Source organism: Ambystoma mexicanum, chromosome 12 (assembly GCF_040938575.1).
Source record: "Ambystoma mexicanum isolate Mex_15411 chromosome 12, UKY_AmexF1_1, whole genome shotgun sequence".
Classification (NCBI taxonomy): Eukaryota; Metazoa; Chordata; class Amphibia; order Caudata; family Ambystomatidae; genus Ambystoma; species Ambystoma mexicanum.
This window is the reverse complement of record NC_090936.1, coordinates 1,076,716,444-1,076,733,831: the sequence shown is the minus strand read 5'-3', so window position 1 is coordinate 1,076,733,831 and position 17,388 is coordinate 1,076,716,444. Positions and strand designations below refer to the sequence as shown.

The 17,388-nt window shown below is 44.6% G+C and overlaps 1 protein-coding gene across 4 annotated transcripts in view; it reads right to left on the bottom strand.

Annotated features, from left to right (window-relative positions):
• Positions 1 to 17,388, bottom strand: part of PLXNA4 (plexin A4) — a 1,277,179-nt gene that overhangs the window by 271,104 nt on the left and 988,687 nt on the right. For all 4 annotated transcript variants that reach the window (XM_069629627.1, XM_069629628.1, XM_069629629.1 and 1 more), the window contains 2 exons: positions 2,280 to 2,431; positions 820 to 937 (listed from right to left, as the gene is read on the bottom strand). In XM_069629627.1, coding sequence (XP_069485728.1) covers positions 820 to 937; positions 2,280 to 2,431 — 270 coding nt within the window. The remainder of the gene's footprint in view (positions 1 to 819; positions 938 to 2,279; positions 2,432 to 17,388) is intronic.

Genomic DNA, 17,388 nt, shown 5'->3' with positions numbered 1-17,388 from the left:
GGAAGGTCTCATGTTATGCACCCATCATATAGGAAAGGGTATTGTAACCCATGGCTCTGCAGATGTTTCAGACTACGACTCCCAAGATCCTTCACGATCCACTATGCTAGCTGGGGCTGATGGGAGTTGCAGCCCAAAACATCTGGAGAGGCAAAAGCTTCAGACTCCTGGACTACAACCAAACAATGGTCGAGAGGAAAATCCAGTTCTGGTTTTCAGAGCTTCTGTTTTGATTACAGACACATTTCATAATGGACCACATGTGCACTGATTAAAAATGATTCATATCATGTGATTACATTTTTTAAGGATATACGTGACCGAAATGCACCTTTTTTATGCAATTGTGAAAAAACAGCAGGAACAGCCTTTTTATTCATGCTCTCCTATTTCCAGTAACAAGAGAGAACACTGTGCCAAAGATAGGGGCAGCATTTAAGTATTACAAGACATGGGGGTGGGGCGCAGTTTCTGCCTGTGTATAGGGAACCATCCACTTCTGCCAAAGCTTGAACATGATATTTCGGTTCTATGTTCTTAGATGGGCAGGTTTCTTTTGCATATATTTTTGCTGAATATTTTTGGCTGAAAGAAATATTTTATTTTGTTATTTGAGGAGTTTCCACCCCAACCCAATTTCCCTATTAACTAGTCCCTATTTCCCACAATCCCCCTTATATCCGCTTAGCCCCACCCCATATTTTTCGATGAGTTTTTTCGGCCAAAATGTTTCAGCAAAAAACTCAGCAGAAAAAAAAAAACCTGCTGATGTAACAACATCATACCGCTATTTCCATTGGCAAGCTGCTCCACACTTACCACAAAGTAGTAGAGTTGAGAGGACCGGGCCTTGAATTCAGGCCTGCAGTCGCCCACGCAGACGTCCACGAATCCAGCATGCTGGCTCAGCTTGGCTTCCCCCATCTCACACACTATCCTGTGGTCAAAGGCAGAGAGAGGCGCATCAGACGAGGCGGAATGAGGAATTCTGGGAAAGTTCTCGTGAGTACCAGAGACTCTGTTTTGCACATGCAAAGGTTAGTGTTTGAATAATGCTTTTAAGTATTGGGTTCATGAAATAACGAACACATTGTGACAGAAAAGGAAATAAATGTTTGTCATCTAAGGCAGAGTATAATATATTTTCCTCAGCCAAATTATACGTATGCTATACTGGAATAAAGAGAGAGAAAGAGAGCTACTGCAAGAGATTACTGTGAATGGTAAGGCTATCAAGTATGTTAAGGGTTCTAGTCAAACCATAAACTATAAGACACCCATTATTCCAGCAAAACCTGAAGATTGCATTCAATAAGTGAATTTACAAGAATTTGAAGTTCAACTTTTAATGGGTTTACTTAGATTAATTTGAGGAGAGCAAAATATAGCAAGATAAATTGAGGGATGGGAAGGAAAAAGAGCCGAGGGATGGCAACCTCTGCCCTAGACCATAACGCCACCTGGTTGCCATTACTGGTGTGCAGCATAATGTTATTTGGTAACCTGCCGCCTCTTCACACCATAAACAACATCCGTTTGACAATGGATCTTATCAGCTGACTCCATGTCATTGGTGACAAAGTTTCCCAGTCCTGGGCTTTCATTTCTCCACGAATTGCATTCAGGTAGTTGTAGTTTCGTGTCACTTCAATTGATGAAAATTGACTAAAATAAATCAAAGTAAAAGCAAAGCCCGGGACTGGAATGAATTGTGCCCAGTGAAACAGAGTTATCTGGTAACCATATCCCGCATGGGGTGGTCCAGTGAGCAATCAGGAGAAGCACAAGGGTCTGGAGATAGATTGGGTCGGGAAGATCAAAAACAATAAGTTATGGATAGCAAAGCATGCCACAAATCAACAGCACTTCTTGAGTTAACCCTTTAGCTGCTGGGACGTCAATGTTTTCCTATGGAAATTGGGACGCGGACATGCATCCGAAGGACAGTGAAAGGGTTAAAAGTAATATTTCAGGTCTACTAAAACTGGCTCTTAAATAAGTACGGACAGAGGAAGCAACCATGTGCCACAGAACATCATTTGCATACCTTGATTTCCTGCACTGTCCAGTAAACACTCACCAAAGCTATGAGGATACGGAATCGCAAAGGTCGCATAAACTAGGTCCCATACACTACCGTCAAACTCTTGAGTCTTCCAGAAGGTGTGTTATGCACCTAGAGAGGACTACACATGTCTATGGTAGTTTATGTCTCACATGTCTGGACAGAAGCATGAACATACAGGCTGATAGACCCCGGGGCCCTTGTTCCCACTTACTGTTCTGCTGGGATGTATTCTTCGGCGATCGGAATGCACTTGACCTCGGCCACTTTAACGTAGTCCTCGATCTCTCTGAATTCAAGCCCCAGGTTCTGGCCACGAATGGTTACTTTCGTGCCTCCTTCTCGTGGCCCAGTCAGTGGGATGATCTGAAGAACAGCAAAGGTGAACATTAATAAATATATCAAGTATGTAATATAAAGTCAAGTGAAGTGAAGGCAATGTTACCCTGCTCCTCACGTATTACAGTAACCTCTGCTAAAGAGGAGCTTGGTTGCTAGAAGAAGACACTTTTGCTAGGTGGATTTTGCTTACAAAAGACAGCGCTTCTTTTTTGATTAATTTCATAAGTATGTACATGAACCTTGCTCTATGAGAGTTTGATTTTTAGAATATTGTGCCTGTCCTTGGTGACCTAGTTTTCTGGCAATGCAACTTGTGTATAATGAGTTTGGTGTATCAATGAGGACCTCTGCACAGGGATTCGGTTGCTAGAAGATGAAGCTTTTGTTAGGTGGATTTTGCTTGCAGAAGATAAGTCCTGTTTTTGATTATTTTGATAAATACGTACATGAAGCTTTCTCTGGGAAAGTTTGATTTATAGACTATTGGGCATAACCTGGGTGACTTGGTTTTCTGGCAATGAAGCTTGTTTGTAATGCGTTTGGTTTGTCAGTGAGCAGCTTGGTTGGTAGAAGATGAAACGTTTGCTAGATGGGTTTTGCTTGCAGAAGATGAAGTCTCTTCTGGATGCAAGTGGTTTGCATTGGAGGAACCCTGCTCTGAATGACTTTCATTTGTATAAGATCAACTTTGCCCATGAGGAGTTTGCTTTTGAGAAAGATGAATCCTGCTCTGGGTAGTTTACTTGGCGCGTGAGGCGGATGCCACTTGCCTGTCCCACAGGCCTTGGGTGTGAATTCCTGCAGGATGGAGCCAGCTAACCTTAGTATGAGAAGTCACAGCTATGCCAGCTCACAGCAGGCCTATTGCTTTTTAAACAGCCCAGGCACTGTGGGGGGAATTGTATTGTGGGTGACAGATACCTACGGGTTAGGTGCGCTATATGAATAAATAAACAAATAAATAAATACACATGCTGATATACTGTATACTGTTTGAAAGATTAAAGATTGCAAAATAAAGTCTGAACGCACACAAGTTTGAATAATAAAAGTTTGAAATTGACAACAAATGTGTGTAAACATTTGAATAAATAAAACAACTACAAAAATACAGAGGAAGAATGGTAGAGGTGGTTGCAGGAATCTAACGGGGGCCACACATTAAATGATGAAAGATGAAGTTCACAAACACTAGGAAAGGGGCTGATGGTTACGGAAATAGTAGCAGAAGGTTCAGAGGGGGTGAAAGGGGCAACCGTGGTAGCTCCTCGTTATCAGGCTTGAAAGGAAATTGACGAGTAGAGGGTCTGGAAGGGGTAAGAGCGAGGACGGGAAGGAGGATGTCAAGGGTTTTGCAAAGGAAAATGCAATGCAAACGTATGATCAAAAACATGAACGCATATTTGTAAGCTTCAATTTTCCAAATTTCAGTTACTGTTTTTCACAGCCTGCAAAAAGCAACATTTGAGAGATTATTCAGCATTTTACATGAATAATGCTCTTATGCAAAAACACATATGTCCATGCATGTTCCCACCAGCAGAGAACTGGATCCCGGACAAACATTGCCCTGGTGCACACATGCATTGAAATTGTTTTTTTTTTTTTATATCACGTGGGGGATGTCTGCCTTGTGCATACACGCATGCAAAGTCTATGTAGTAATGCAGTGCAATTAGCACCAGGATAAAAAATTCCCTTCTGAAAAAAAAGAAATCCTTTCAATAAATTTCTCCACCAGAGCAAAGGACTAGATCGAGAGCCACATTGCTCAGGTGTGAGAATGCAATAAAAGAACTTGCTGCTTGCACTATGGTCGTTTTTTTCTCGGTAGTGCTCATGGCGTCCGCACCAATGCACAGGTTTCTGTAATAATGCAGTATTACATAAATGGCCCGATTCATGGAATTATTTGCTCGATTCAAAGTGACTTTGTACTGCTGAAAAGTGACTTAGCACTGCTGACGCAGCCCCTGATTCATGGAACCGTGCAAAGTGTATTTCTGCTGTGCAAAGTCAGAGCAAAGTCATTCTGTACTGCAAAAATGACCATTGGCCTCATCACGAGTTGGGCGGTGCTATTAGCGTTACCGCCAAACCCCCTGGCGCTATTAGCACCGGATCACAGGGTTTTGCAGAAGTGTAAGTTCCCATTCCCCATTGGGCCCATTTGGGAATTCCACATTCCCATTTGGGCCCAATGGGGAATTCTCAGCTCTATTACCGCTGGCGGTATTAGCGCATGGATTATTAGCGCTGAAAAACAGCAAAATCGTGGCACATTTGTCCCCAGGTCAGAGCTGCGGGCCAATACGCCAAGCCCATGATCTGGCAGACCCTTCAATGCAGTGGTAATAGTGTTACTGCCGCATTTAAGGATTACCGCCAAACTCAGGATGAGGCATTATGCACTGACTTTGCCTGGACTTTGCACTGCAAAAATACACTTTGCACTGTTCCATGAATCAGGGTTTGTGTTGGCAGTGCAAAGTCACTTTTCAGCAGTGCAAAGTCACGTTGAACGGTGCAAAATATTCCATTAATCGGACCCAAAAACTGCAGCGGATCACTAGCATAAAGATTGCCATTGTGAAAAAAATGTATTCTTTCCTTGCATTTTTCCAGCAGATCCCCTGACTAAGACTTGGACAGCATTGCCCAGGAACAAAACTGTATTATAAGAATATGGTCCCAATGCATGGAACTTTTAGTGCTGTCAAAAGTCACTCTGCACTGTAAAAATACACTGCACTGCAAAAATGCACTGTGCATGGCTCTGTGAATCAGGGTGTTGGTTGGCAGCGCAGCCACTTTGCACCATTGTAAAGTCACTTTCCACTGTGCTAAAACAAATCACGAATCAGGCCCTATGTTTCTTGATCTAGGGCATTTTTTGTTATAGTGCTAATTAGACTTCAAGGGGTGCAAAGATTGGCCTTATTTCTTCAGACCTTAATGTTCCAAACCTGCAGTATTTGACTAAACTTGTGTGAGTCATAGCTGCACAGCCAAGCCTGTCTCCCACCCCTCTCCATTTTTCAAAAGTTGGTTTTGTCTCTTAAAGGAGCCATTACTCTTCCTGACCAGGGCTAGGACAATGCCTGTTCTAATGGATGCAAGTGCCGGCAGTTAAATGATTCCGGTGCTGCGGGGAGAGGGCCCAGCAGACAGAAAGGCATCCTGTTGTGCTGCAGATGAATGGGTTGACAAGGCCCATCCATTTCCTGCACAGACGGCCTCCTGCTTTCCCCATCACTGCTGAATGTGTGCTCTGATGCCAGTGTCTGGACCACGCTGTTTCCATGGCAATGTGGCGTGATGTCACGGGAAGAGAAGGATGAGCTTTGAATGGTTGTTCTTAAGGGTGCCGCCATGAATCATAGGACTCGAAGACAGACTAAAATCAATCGTCAAACAGCAATATCTTTTGCTCTTCTCACCGATAAGTGCACCTGTCAGCTGTCGCTAAGGGAGTGTCCTGGTACAGGGAACACTCATTTGAAATGGAACTAAGTCTCCAAAACCTAGCAGGTTTGTGTCTGTACCTCGTCCTCTATGTATAAAATGCCTACTCGTCATGGTCATTCCCATGAACAGGTGCAAACCCCACGAGCGAGCCCAACCACTTAGGTGTCTGCGCACTCGGGATCTCGCTTGTGGTTTTGAGCCCCCCCTGCACAAGTTGGTAGAGTTTTCTTCTGCATGCATCAGACCCAGAATGAATGCCAGTGCTTTTTAAAATCCGTCCAGATGTCAGAGATCACTGCATGTAAGTTCAAGAATGTATCACCATATTTTGAAAGAAATATCACCCGTGATATGTACCTTTAGGCATTGGCTAATGAGGTACTGATCACTTTTGCGAACCCAAAGATAACATAAAGAAATGCACCTTGCTGCTCTTTTTCGCTTGGTGCTCGAAATGTTCAATGTAAACGTAAAGTGGTTTCAGATTGCAGACATATATCACTGCTCTGCTTCTCTGCTGCTCTTCTCTTCTGTCTCTCTCTCTCTCACTCTCTCTCTCTTTCTCTCACTCTCACTCTCCCTTCCTCTCTGTCTCTTTTTTACGCCAAATCTCCTCTCTCCCCACCTCAAGCTGCTTCCCTGTCTCTCTCTCTCATCCCCTCTGTCTCTCTCTTACGCTAAATCGCATCTCTCCCCACCTCATGCTGCTTCCCTGTCTCTCTCTCTCTCTCTCCTCCCCCGTCTCTCTCTTGCACTCAATCTCATCTCTCCCCACCTCAAGCTGCTTCTCTTTCTCTCACTCCCTCTTCCCCTTTCTCTCTCTTGCACTAAATCGCATCTCTCCCAACTTCCAGCTGCTTTTATCTATCCCCCCTCTCTCTCTCTCTCTCTTGCACTAAATCTCATCTCTCCCCACCTCATGCTGCTCCTCTCTCTCTCTCTCTCTTTTTCTCTATCGTTTACTCCCCTTAACTCTCGCTCCCTCTGCTCCACTCAGTCCATTCCTCTATGTTTTTATCCACCTCTCTCTCCATCTTTCTCTCGCTCTCCTTCCCTCTCTTTCTTTCTATATTTCTACCTTTTTCTAAGTCGTATTTTTATTGTTTCTCTATCTCTTGGACTCTTTTTTCCTACCTCACTCCCTCTTCCCCACTCTTTCCCTTTACTCCAAATCTCACTCTTTCTCCCGGCCTCTATTTCAACCTTCTCTTTCATTCCCTTTTTTGATTTTCGGTCTCTTTTTTTCTTTTTACCTACCTCTTTCTTTCTCTCTCTCTTTCTCTCTGTTCTCTCTCCCACACGCTCTCCCTTCCTCTCTTTTACTCAACATATCTCTGGCTTCTCCCTATCTCACGCTACCTTTTTCTGTTCCACTCTGTTTTGCCTACCTCTCTATCTGCCCCGCTCCATCTATTTACGGCACCTATCTCTCTCTCTTTCTCTCTCTATCTATCTCTCTCTATTGCTCTCTCTCTCTTCCTCTCTCTCCCCTCTCTCCCTCTCTCTCTCTCTTCCTCTCTCTCTCTCTCTCTTTCCTTCTCTCTCTCTCTCTCTCTCTTTCCCTCTCTCTCTTTTCTCTCTCCCACACGCTCTCCCTTCCTCTCTCTTTACTCACCATCTCTCTGGCTTCTCCCTATCTCATGCTACGTTTTTCTGTTCCACTCTGTTTTGCCTACCTCTCTATCTGCCCCGCTCCATCTATTTACAGCGCCTCTCTCTCTCTCTCTCTCTCTCTCTCTCTCTCTCTCTTTCTGTCTCTCTCTCTCTCTTTCCCTCTCTCTCTTTTCTCTCTCCCACACGCTCTCCCTTCCTCTCTCTTTACTCACCATCTCTCTGGCTTCTCCCTATCTCACGCTACGTTTTTCTGTTCCACTCTGTTTTGCCTACCTCTCTATCTGCCCCGCTCCATCTATTTACGGCACCTATCCCTCTCTCTTTCTCTCTCTATCTATCTCTCTCTATTTCTCTCTCTCTCTTCCTCTCTCCCCCCTCTCTCCCTCTCTCTCTCTCTCTTCCTCTCTCTCTCTCTCTCTCTGCCTATCTCTCTCTCTTTCTCTGTCTATCTCTCTCTTCCTCTCTCTCTATCTCTCTCTCTCTCTCTCTCTCCCCTCTCTCTCTCTCTCTCTCTCTCCATCTCTCTCTCTCTCTCTCTCTCTCTCCCTCTCCCTCTCTCTTCCTCTCTCTCCCTCTCTCTCTCTCTCGTCCAATATTTCCCTGGCTTCAGGCCATCGAGTGCCTGCTGGCTGCTGCAGACACGCCATTAGCTGCAATATATATCCAGCCACTTGAGATTACTGCCATGCTAATGCTTCAGAAAAAGGCCTTCCAAGGGCTGCTAACAAGTGCATCAGGCAATCAGAATATTTTATAAGAGCAAAATTGCAATGATTTGTAAGGTCTCGCAGGCCTGGGAAAGCTGCATGCTGAAATGGCAGCCGCAGGAACCTCGGCGGGCAGGGGGTGGGGCATCAATCATGCCCACCTGGCCCGTTTGCAGATGTGTTGGGAAAGGAAGTCTATCACTGTAAACAACTACAAATGGGCACAGAAGCTCTGTCTGGGATTTGAAACATGCCTTTGATTTCCATCCTTTCCCAAGGCAGAAACAGCAGCAGAAAAAGACCTTCAAGATGGGGAAGAAGTCGAGGGGGGCCCTAACGAGTCACAGAATAATATGGTGGGGTGGGACCTAAGAGGTGTGTGGCACAGCTCAAGAGTCGCAAATAGCTAGGGAACTTCAAAAGAAGTGTCCCAACAGCAGTCCTGCCTGCCACGGAAGGAGCCAATACTATTTTTAAAAGCAGTGCTAGATGTAACTAAACAGAAATCCCCAAATCCACAAAAAATACAAATAGAACAACAAGAAACCAAATCAAAATTGTCAGTGCAGACTCCAATCCCTCTGCTCTTTTGAAGCACGTCCACGATTTTCATGTATTAATAAATAGTATTAAATCACTTGGTTGACAAGATTTCAAAATGAAAAAATGCAAACATTAAACAAAAATGTGTATTGGAGAACTCAATTGTTCCCTATATTATATGTTCCTAAAGGAGAATTACAGAACACATGATATAACTTCAAATGCTTGAAACTGGTGTTGTAATTCTAACATGGGTGATAGCGACGTCTACTGGGGAGGAGCAGAAATGCCAGTCATACAATCATTGGCTATTAGCACTGGGAAATCGGGTCGCATCCTGGATCCAGTGCAATTGTTTAACTCAAGCCCTGGTCCACTTAAAGCTCTGAGAAGAAATATTGTTCTTGCTTTTCCTGAATAATGTTTCCACGGCAGCTAGAAATAAGCCCATCCCTCTCTTGCGGGGCTGCAAAAAACGATACCCAAGTTCCAATTGTGATTATGTCGGTTTAATGAAAGTGAACAGCTGCCTATTTTTAAATGAGGTCAGCCCAGGTAGAAACTCAAGTTGACCAATTACAAAATGTATTTTATTTTCTGTATCTGGTTAGGGCGGATGCCACAGGACTTCCAACACTACCCGGCACCACGGAAGGATTACATATCTGCAGCACTTGCTCGCGGACATTTCATTTGCATTGTCCTAATAAACCATAAACCTTATGGGTAGGATATGGACTTTGGACCCATAAGCTGGGCTACTTTTTTTTTCTCAGAGTTAACATTCACGCATTGCCGCCAGATCGAACGCTTAGACATGAAAGGTAGAGTTAAACCACCAACTGGGTGGTCGTGGTGTGCAGTGTAAATCAACATAAGATAACTTGTGATATGTGTATTTTTTTTTTTTTTATTGAAAAACTAGTTTCTTTTTCTTTCTTTTTTTTTTTTTTTTCAAAAAAGAAAGAAATAAACTTTTGTTTCAAACTTTTGTTTCATCTTCCACGCATCGTAGCATCACAGGCGTCAACTGTGGCCACAAAGAAAGTCAGACGTACATGCAACCATCTCAGCCCTTAGGTTGGACGTTCCTTGTAGTTGGGGGGAAACCTCAGGATAGCGTTCAAGTAGTTTACGATCGCGCAAACATGTTTGACATTTTGTCCAGAAGAAATTAGAAGCCACCAGGTAGACATATCTCCATCCTTAGGGGCATATTTGCCTAGATGAATAGAACGAAGGTCGTCAATGGCTGGACATATTAGAATTAGATGTTTCAAGGTTTCAACCGAAACTGCACAAAAGCGGCAAAGGTTATTGTTTACATTGGGATGATTCCTTTGAAGTAAGATTTCCTTCGTATTCAGCGTATTTAGGCGGAAGCAAGGGAATTGTTCCCGGTAATGACGAGTGTAACATTGAGTCAGGAAATAGGGCTGGCAATTTAGTTTTTTTTGAGCGTTGCCTAGCCATTGGGAGGCAGCGAGATTTGTATGTTTTTCCACATTAACAATCCATGCCCATGCTTCAAATTTTCTTTTGGCCAATTTAGGACGGGAAAATAGATCAAAATTGTTGATATCTGCTGCAGCAATCCACTCTTGAACTCTTATACTCCATTGATCCAACAGGCAGCTAATTTTCGTGTCGTCAGAGGCAGTGAATATTCTATAGGCTGGCGCACCGCGCGCTTCTCTCATCTTACGCCACAACGAAATAGACTTCCAGATCACATGGGTAAAGAGTGAATTCAGCGATAGTTCATGACGTATCAACATAATTGGAATACAGTTCAGCAGGTTGAGGACACGTTTCCAAAACAGACCCTCTAATACATTCCAATTTTGCTCGCTGATATTCCATCCTGCTTCTGCACCAAATGTTAAGATTGGTATTACCTTTTGGAGGTAGAACGTTAGGACTGGAGTCAGGGAAAATTTTCCAAAGATTTTATTGATCTTGGCTGCTTGTAGCGCTAGACCTACGGCTTTCTGTTTTAGACCTTTTAGCCATTCTGCTTCACAGATTGAGTTGTTAAATTCAATACCCAAATAACAGATCGAATTGACTGAAATTAATGGCTGGCCACCAACAGCCCATTTGAATGCACAGTCTCTTCTGCCTGATGTAGGTCCAATAGACAAGATTTTAGTTTTTTCTGTGTTGATGACAAGTTCGTTATTGACTAAGTAGTTGTTCAAGCAGCTTAGAAGGCGTTGGAGGCCGATCTGTGTGCTGTCAATTAGAACAAGGTCATCAGCATAAGCGATATGACGAACAGGAGTCTTATTTAGACATGGGGGAAACAGTGGGCTTGTTCGAGGTGAGTCGGAAGATCTGCTAAGAATAATTTAAATAGGTCTGCCGCAAGTGGACAGCCTTGCTTGACTCCTCTTGTAGTTGGAATATTGTCAGAGAGAACACCATTCTTATTGATGCGAACTCGGAAGGAAGTGTTCGTATGCAGCGCCATTATTGGATTGAGGATGGCCATGGGGCATTTCCATTTAATTAATTTTGCCCATAACAGGTCGCAATTGATTCCATCAAACGCTTGCTTCATGTCAATGAAGGCTAGATGAAGTTTAGTTTTGCGTTTAAGGGCATTCAATTTCAGGGCAGTTAAGATTGAAAGGTTTACATCTACTCCTGTGCCCTTAGAAAACCCAGTTTGACGAATATCAAGGATTCCTGAGTTTTTCGCCCAATTCACAAGTTTTAATCTCAAGTTGGATCCAAAAAGTTTTCCGATAGAGTCCAAAAGGGCAATAGGACGATAGTTTTCAGGTTTGTCCCAACTGCCCTTCTTGTGGATGGGAATCACAATAGCAGTTAGCCAGGACTCAGGCAAACGATTGTATTCCGCAATCTTTTGAAAAAGGCACTCAATAAAGGGGGCCCAGATTTGTGGATTTTTCTTTAGTGTCACATTGCTGATCATATCTGGGCCCGCTGCGCGTGAATTTTTGAGTGACTTAATAGCGTCCACAATGTCGGAGTGCAGCATTTGCACATCCCAGGGTGCTGATGTAGCAACAGAATCGATTTTTGGAAACTTGGAATAGCTGTTGAACACTGATCCAAAATGTTTGCACCAGGTGTCGCCAGCGATGGTGTTCTGCGTCGAATTTACTCCGCTGTACGGGCCCATATTTAGTATTTTCCAGATGTCGCGTGTATTCTTTGTAATCAATAGCTTCATCATCAGTTCGGCATGATCTTGGTGAATAATAGCTCTATGGGAAATCATCCAGTTTCTATAAGTCGTGCGTCTGGCTTTTACTTCCTCCAGCTTAATCAAAATGGGTACATTTTTTTGTTTTTTTATTTTGCGGACATCTTTTCTGAGCTCTTTCTTTTTGTCATCAAGCATTTTGCTAAACAGATGATTATGGAACTTGTGTTGCTGGAAGCTATCTTTGATGGTTATAATATGATTCATGAGAAGCGGAGTGTAGTCGACACAATTTGGCGAGACAAGCAGGTTTTCTGTTAAAGAGCAGATCGCTTTGACGTTTAGTCTTAATCGGTTGCCACTTGAGTTTGTTTCTACCGATTCGGAATATAGGGGCAAAGCGGGTGACTCCGGCAATAGGCAGTCAAGTTTTAGCAGTGAATGATCGCTCTTAGACGTTTTCAGGGAAAGTAATGAGATGACCTTTGCCTCAAAATTGCTGGAAACCCAGAAGTAGTCAATGATACTATGCGTGGCTTGGCGATGCCAGGTAGGCTGAGCCGGTGTGTCCCCCTGCGCATTGCCATTCAGCAATACACAATCATGCGATTCCATTACGTCAGTCCAGCACTGTTCTTTCTCGCCCAGCTCCTCATAGGCGAGCTGGCAATAGGAGTTGGTGTATGGGTCATGCTTAAACCATGAGCCATTTAGATCACCGCAGCAGATTATAATCAGATTATTATAATTCACGATTGCTTCATCCATTAAAATACTTATCGCTGAGGTAAAGACAGATTTGTTTATTTTTGCAGGATTCCAGTAGCAGTTAATGAGCAACAAGGACAAAACTGCTTTTGAATTGGCAGAACGTGAGTGTATAATTGATCCTTGAACATAAGGGTTAGGATTGGAGCATGCTGGTGTAGACCAATCTTGAGATAGACGGACCATTGTCAATAAGCCTGCACAGGGTCTGCCTTGTATGTTTTTAATTGCGGGATTGACCAATGTGACATAGCCGTCTTGCATCGGAACATCAACTAACCAAGTCTCTTGCAGACAGACAGCAAACACATCGTCTAGTGGAACTTCTAGTGGAACTTCAAAATCCTGAAACAAATGCTGGAACCCTCCGGTGTTCCACGACAGGATGGAGAGCCTGGCATTGTCCAAACCCAATCATGGCTATGTGTATTTGTAGAGCCCAAAGAGCACAATTACTGAAATGGGCAGGATGGGTGTTGGGTGACTGTGAGCATGGAGGCAGGGGCGGTCTTAGGGCAGGGTGGGCCGGGCGCCGCCCAAGGCGCCATTAGCCCCTAGGGCGCCATTAATCCCCACCACGCCAGCTTGGGGGAGTCTTTCAAGGGCTCCCCCGAGCTGGTGTAGTTGGAGAAGGGGCGGCAGGCGCCCTATTGTTATTAAATGCTCCCGCAATGGCATCCTATTGAGATAATTACCTCCCCGCTTCGACGTAGGAGTGAGGTGGTTTTCATAGGAATTAGCACGAGCGCCCTATTCCGGTGATTAACTCCCAGCTCAGGCGCCGGAGCGTGGAGTTAAAAAACAAAATTGCCCCTTGCCCGGCATTGACCAGTGACGAGATGGGAGGGCGGGGCACCTGCGTTCGTCGTTTCTTACAGTGAGAAACTACTTGCCAGCCTGAGACTGACTTCTCTGGGGCCTTCGCAACTGACCAGGGCCGTTACTAGGTGTGAGCGCCCAGAACATGATGCTTGAAGCAATTAGCACCATGGACAATCATCCGGGTTGCTATTAGGCTATTTTGAAATGGGAAAATGACTTTGCATGACTCATGCACACCAATTTCCAATTTAAAAGAACTACAAACAAGATGGACGATGAAGAATATAGAAAACAGAATGTGTCCTTATGACGTCATTGGCTGTGCAGAGAGCAGGCGGGGCAGTGAGGAACAGGGTAGGCATGTATCTTGGGAGGAGACGGTGGGCAGTGGACTAGGAAAGGGCAGGGTTTCTGATGGGTAGGGCCGGGATAGGGGGAACATGGTGCCATGGGCACTGGCTGAACAAAACATGGCAGACCCCGGGAGTGGCTGGGTTGGCCAGACTGGAAAGGAAGCATTTACTGGAGGAAACCGGAAGCTTTCCTGGTCACCTGATAAGGCTGGCACTGCTCCTGCAGGTGCCAATGAGCTGCGAAGATCTTAAATTGACAGATGGGCTCATCGGCCCATCCCAGGAGGTAAATATGAGGGTACTTCTATGACCAACTCAAATGAATGACCAACTGGGCTTGGTGCGCTTTACATATAAATAAACTAAACTAAACCCAGGAACTATGTTCAGCCAGACAGATGTATAAGTGTTTCAATAGCGTACAGCAGGCAACCTGCAGCTGTCCAGGTGTTCAAAACACCCAAATGGACCATACAAAAGGCATATTTGCCTGGACAGAATATTCAACTCAAGAAAACCCTTTGGTTTTTGAATAAACAGAATGGATGTCTTCACGGCAGCATTTGTTTATTCTCTTGGTGAGAACAGTCGCGCCTTACAGCGATCAGAGGAGGTGGTTCTCATCTGAGGGTTGTCAATTTTCTCCATGATGCATGGATTGGCTTTTTGACAGAAGTCATACCTCTGGGTTGGCAGAGAGTCAATATACGCTGCCAGTGGGCATCTATTGCATAGATATGACTGCGCCATACATAACCCATTCCAGCATCTCTGGTCCACTGCTTACTGGGCAGCACTTGGGTGGGCAGACAAACAGCTAAGTGCCAAGGTTGAGTATGCTCATCCTTTTTGCATAGACTTGCATAATAGCCTGGCAGTTGTCCCATGCGCACCACGAGGTGGACACAAACCCATCAAGAATGGAATGGATTGTCACCGTGTTCATGGAAGAGGACATTTCAGTGGGGCGTCTCCCGTTAACATCTGCATAGAGAGGCAGTGGAGGAGAGGGCAAAAGGGCCAGGAGAAGGTTCAAAGCCAGACCATGGAGGGAGACAAAGAGAAGATAGCACAGGGACCAGGTAGTGCTTTATGTGGGATTAGAACAGGGGCGGACTGGCCTATAGGGAACTCTGGAGATTTCCCAGTAGGCCTCTGCAGCCTAGGCCGGGGCGGACTGGCCTATAGGGAACTCTGGAGGTTTCCCAGTGGGCCTCTGCACCCTGGGCCTCCTTTGTGTGGTAGTTCCATATTTTCTCATAGGAAAAGCATTGAGCTTGCTGAAAATGTGTCATATGGGGCCACTTTGAAAAAAGAAACCAGGGCCTCTTTTGGTCCCCAGTAATTATTTCCAGGGCCTCTTTTAGTTCCCAGTCCACCCCTGGATAAGAAATCCAAGTGGGAGCTCAATGCATCACGAAACCAGAGCTCGCCTTAGGAAAGGGTGGCCTGTGTGGCTGTTTAGGGCGTGGCACCTGGAGCAGCACAAAGGATTTCCCCCTCCCATTCATTTGCTAATTTCTTTCAACACCTGAAAGCCCATATGCTGGGCAACATGCCCTGGAGGGAGGTGGGGGCACCCGAAGCTGCTAATCATTTCACCCACCACCATGTGCCTCGGGAGGATAGCTCAGGGGCAATGCGCTCACCTTGGAAGCAAGACGACACAGAGCAGCACAGATTCAATCTCCAGGTCCGTCCTTAGAAACCTCTGGGTATTAAGCACGTTAAAAATAACCAATCATACCGCTATCCACTCATGGAATTAAGCATTTGTTGGGGTGGTTCCCCTGATCCCCCCCTGTTCCGATGGCGTTGTGCCTCCTCCTGCTCCCTACGTAGTCTGTGTAAACATCTTTGCAGTTTTGTCCCCATTTTAATATATATGTATAAGTTGAGGTCCTTCCATTAAGTTGAATCTTGCTGGGTGGTTCTGTAGGAAATACAGCACGGCGAGGCAAACACAGGCACACTCTGTTTAGCATGTCAGTATAAAGTGTTGCATGAAGATGTGTAGGGGTATGCAGATGTTTTTATTTTCCTATGTGGGAGAAACATAGGGTGCTGTCAAGGCAAAGGCTGGGCCAGAGCAGACCAATATTTGGAGGCGGGCCTAGAAAGTGTGTCAGGGGCCTCAGAAACCCAAGTAGCAAAGGCACCATTGAAAGCTGTGGGACACATGTAATAAAAGAGTGGTCTGGAAAGAATGGGTGTAGACTCCACTTTAAAAGGTGTATTAAATATCATTAATGTGCAGTGAAAGAACGTACTAAAATAAGTACATTTAAATATAAAATTGAAGTCAAATCCAAGTAGGTCAAAGCGTTCTGCAATCCATCAGTTCTTTTAAAGGAAATTCATGATTCTTTTGTATTAATTTGATTAATTCATAATGGTAAGAACTCAATATAATTGGTTGCAATTATTAAATAATGTACTCTAGGCATTACATGTTATCTTCCGTTCATTGTTAGAAACAAATATTTGAATTTCAAATGTCTAACTAGTGATGTGATTCTAAACATACCTGATACTGACATCTGCTGGGGAAGAGCAGTATTGTCACTCATCTTCTCATTACTTTGCCCTCTACGAAATCAGGTCAGGATAGTGAGTTCAAGGAGCCTCAACCAGAGCTTCAGCTGAAGGAACATTTCTGGAGACTGCTGGTGCTGAGCCCAGGATAGCCCCAGCCCACTTAAAGCCTTGGGATCCGATTATGACCCTTGACTTCACCCACATGTTTTAGGAAAATGGTTAATACTTTTCTATAGAGTAAGAGATTATGCACTTCTTTACATAACTATGTGCCATCTTGTTGGCATATCCCTGTTGGCTTGTATGTATGTATGTGGTTTTATAAAGTGCAAGAATGGCTGGCAGCATTGTAGCGCTTGACAAGGAACACCGGCAAACAAACCTTGTCAATGCCCCCATGCATTAGGAATATGTTTTAGATCTAGCAGGAATATATCAACTCTACTATACTTGTGAGAATAAATGTGCTGCAGAAACACGTTTCTAAATGAGCGTAGGCTGAGTCCATTTAGTACAAGCAAGCACCACAAAATGGCAGAGAGACGGCGCCTCCTCCCTTCTTATACTGCGGACTAGAAAAACTGCAAGGGGTGGGTAAAAAAAGATATTTTTTTATCTCCCCCATGCCTGCAAGTCCCCTTGGCGGCTCTGCGGCAGCACGGAATCCAGACCTTTAGCAGCGGCAGGCTAAAAAGCCAACGAGCAGACGCGCGCAGCACCGAACAATGCCACCGCACTGCATCGCACAATGAGACTGGCCCGCTCGAGCAAACACACTGTGCTGTGCACACACTGAGGGCCTGATTCTCAAAGGGATTTTTCCTTTTGCGCATGCGCTCGCGCACACACAAATCAAAAATCCACAATGCAGCTCAATTCAGTATTCACAAAGGGCATCTGAATGTGTGCATCACTGGTGCCCAGCTGGCAAAGTTGGCATTTGTGAATGAATCCAATATTTGTCAGAACAGGCTCAGGGGGGAGGGCAATTTA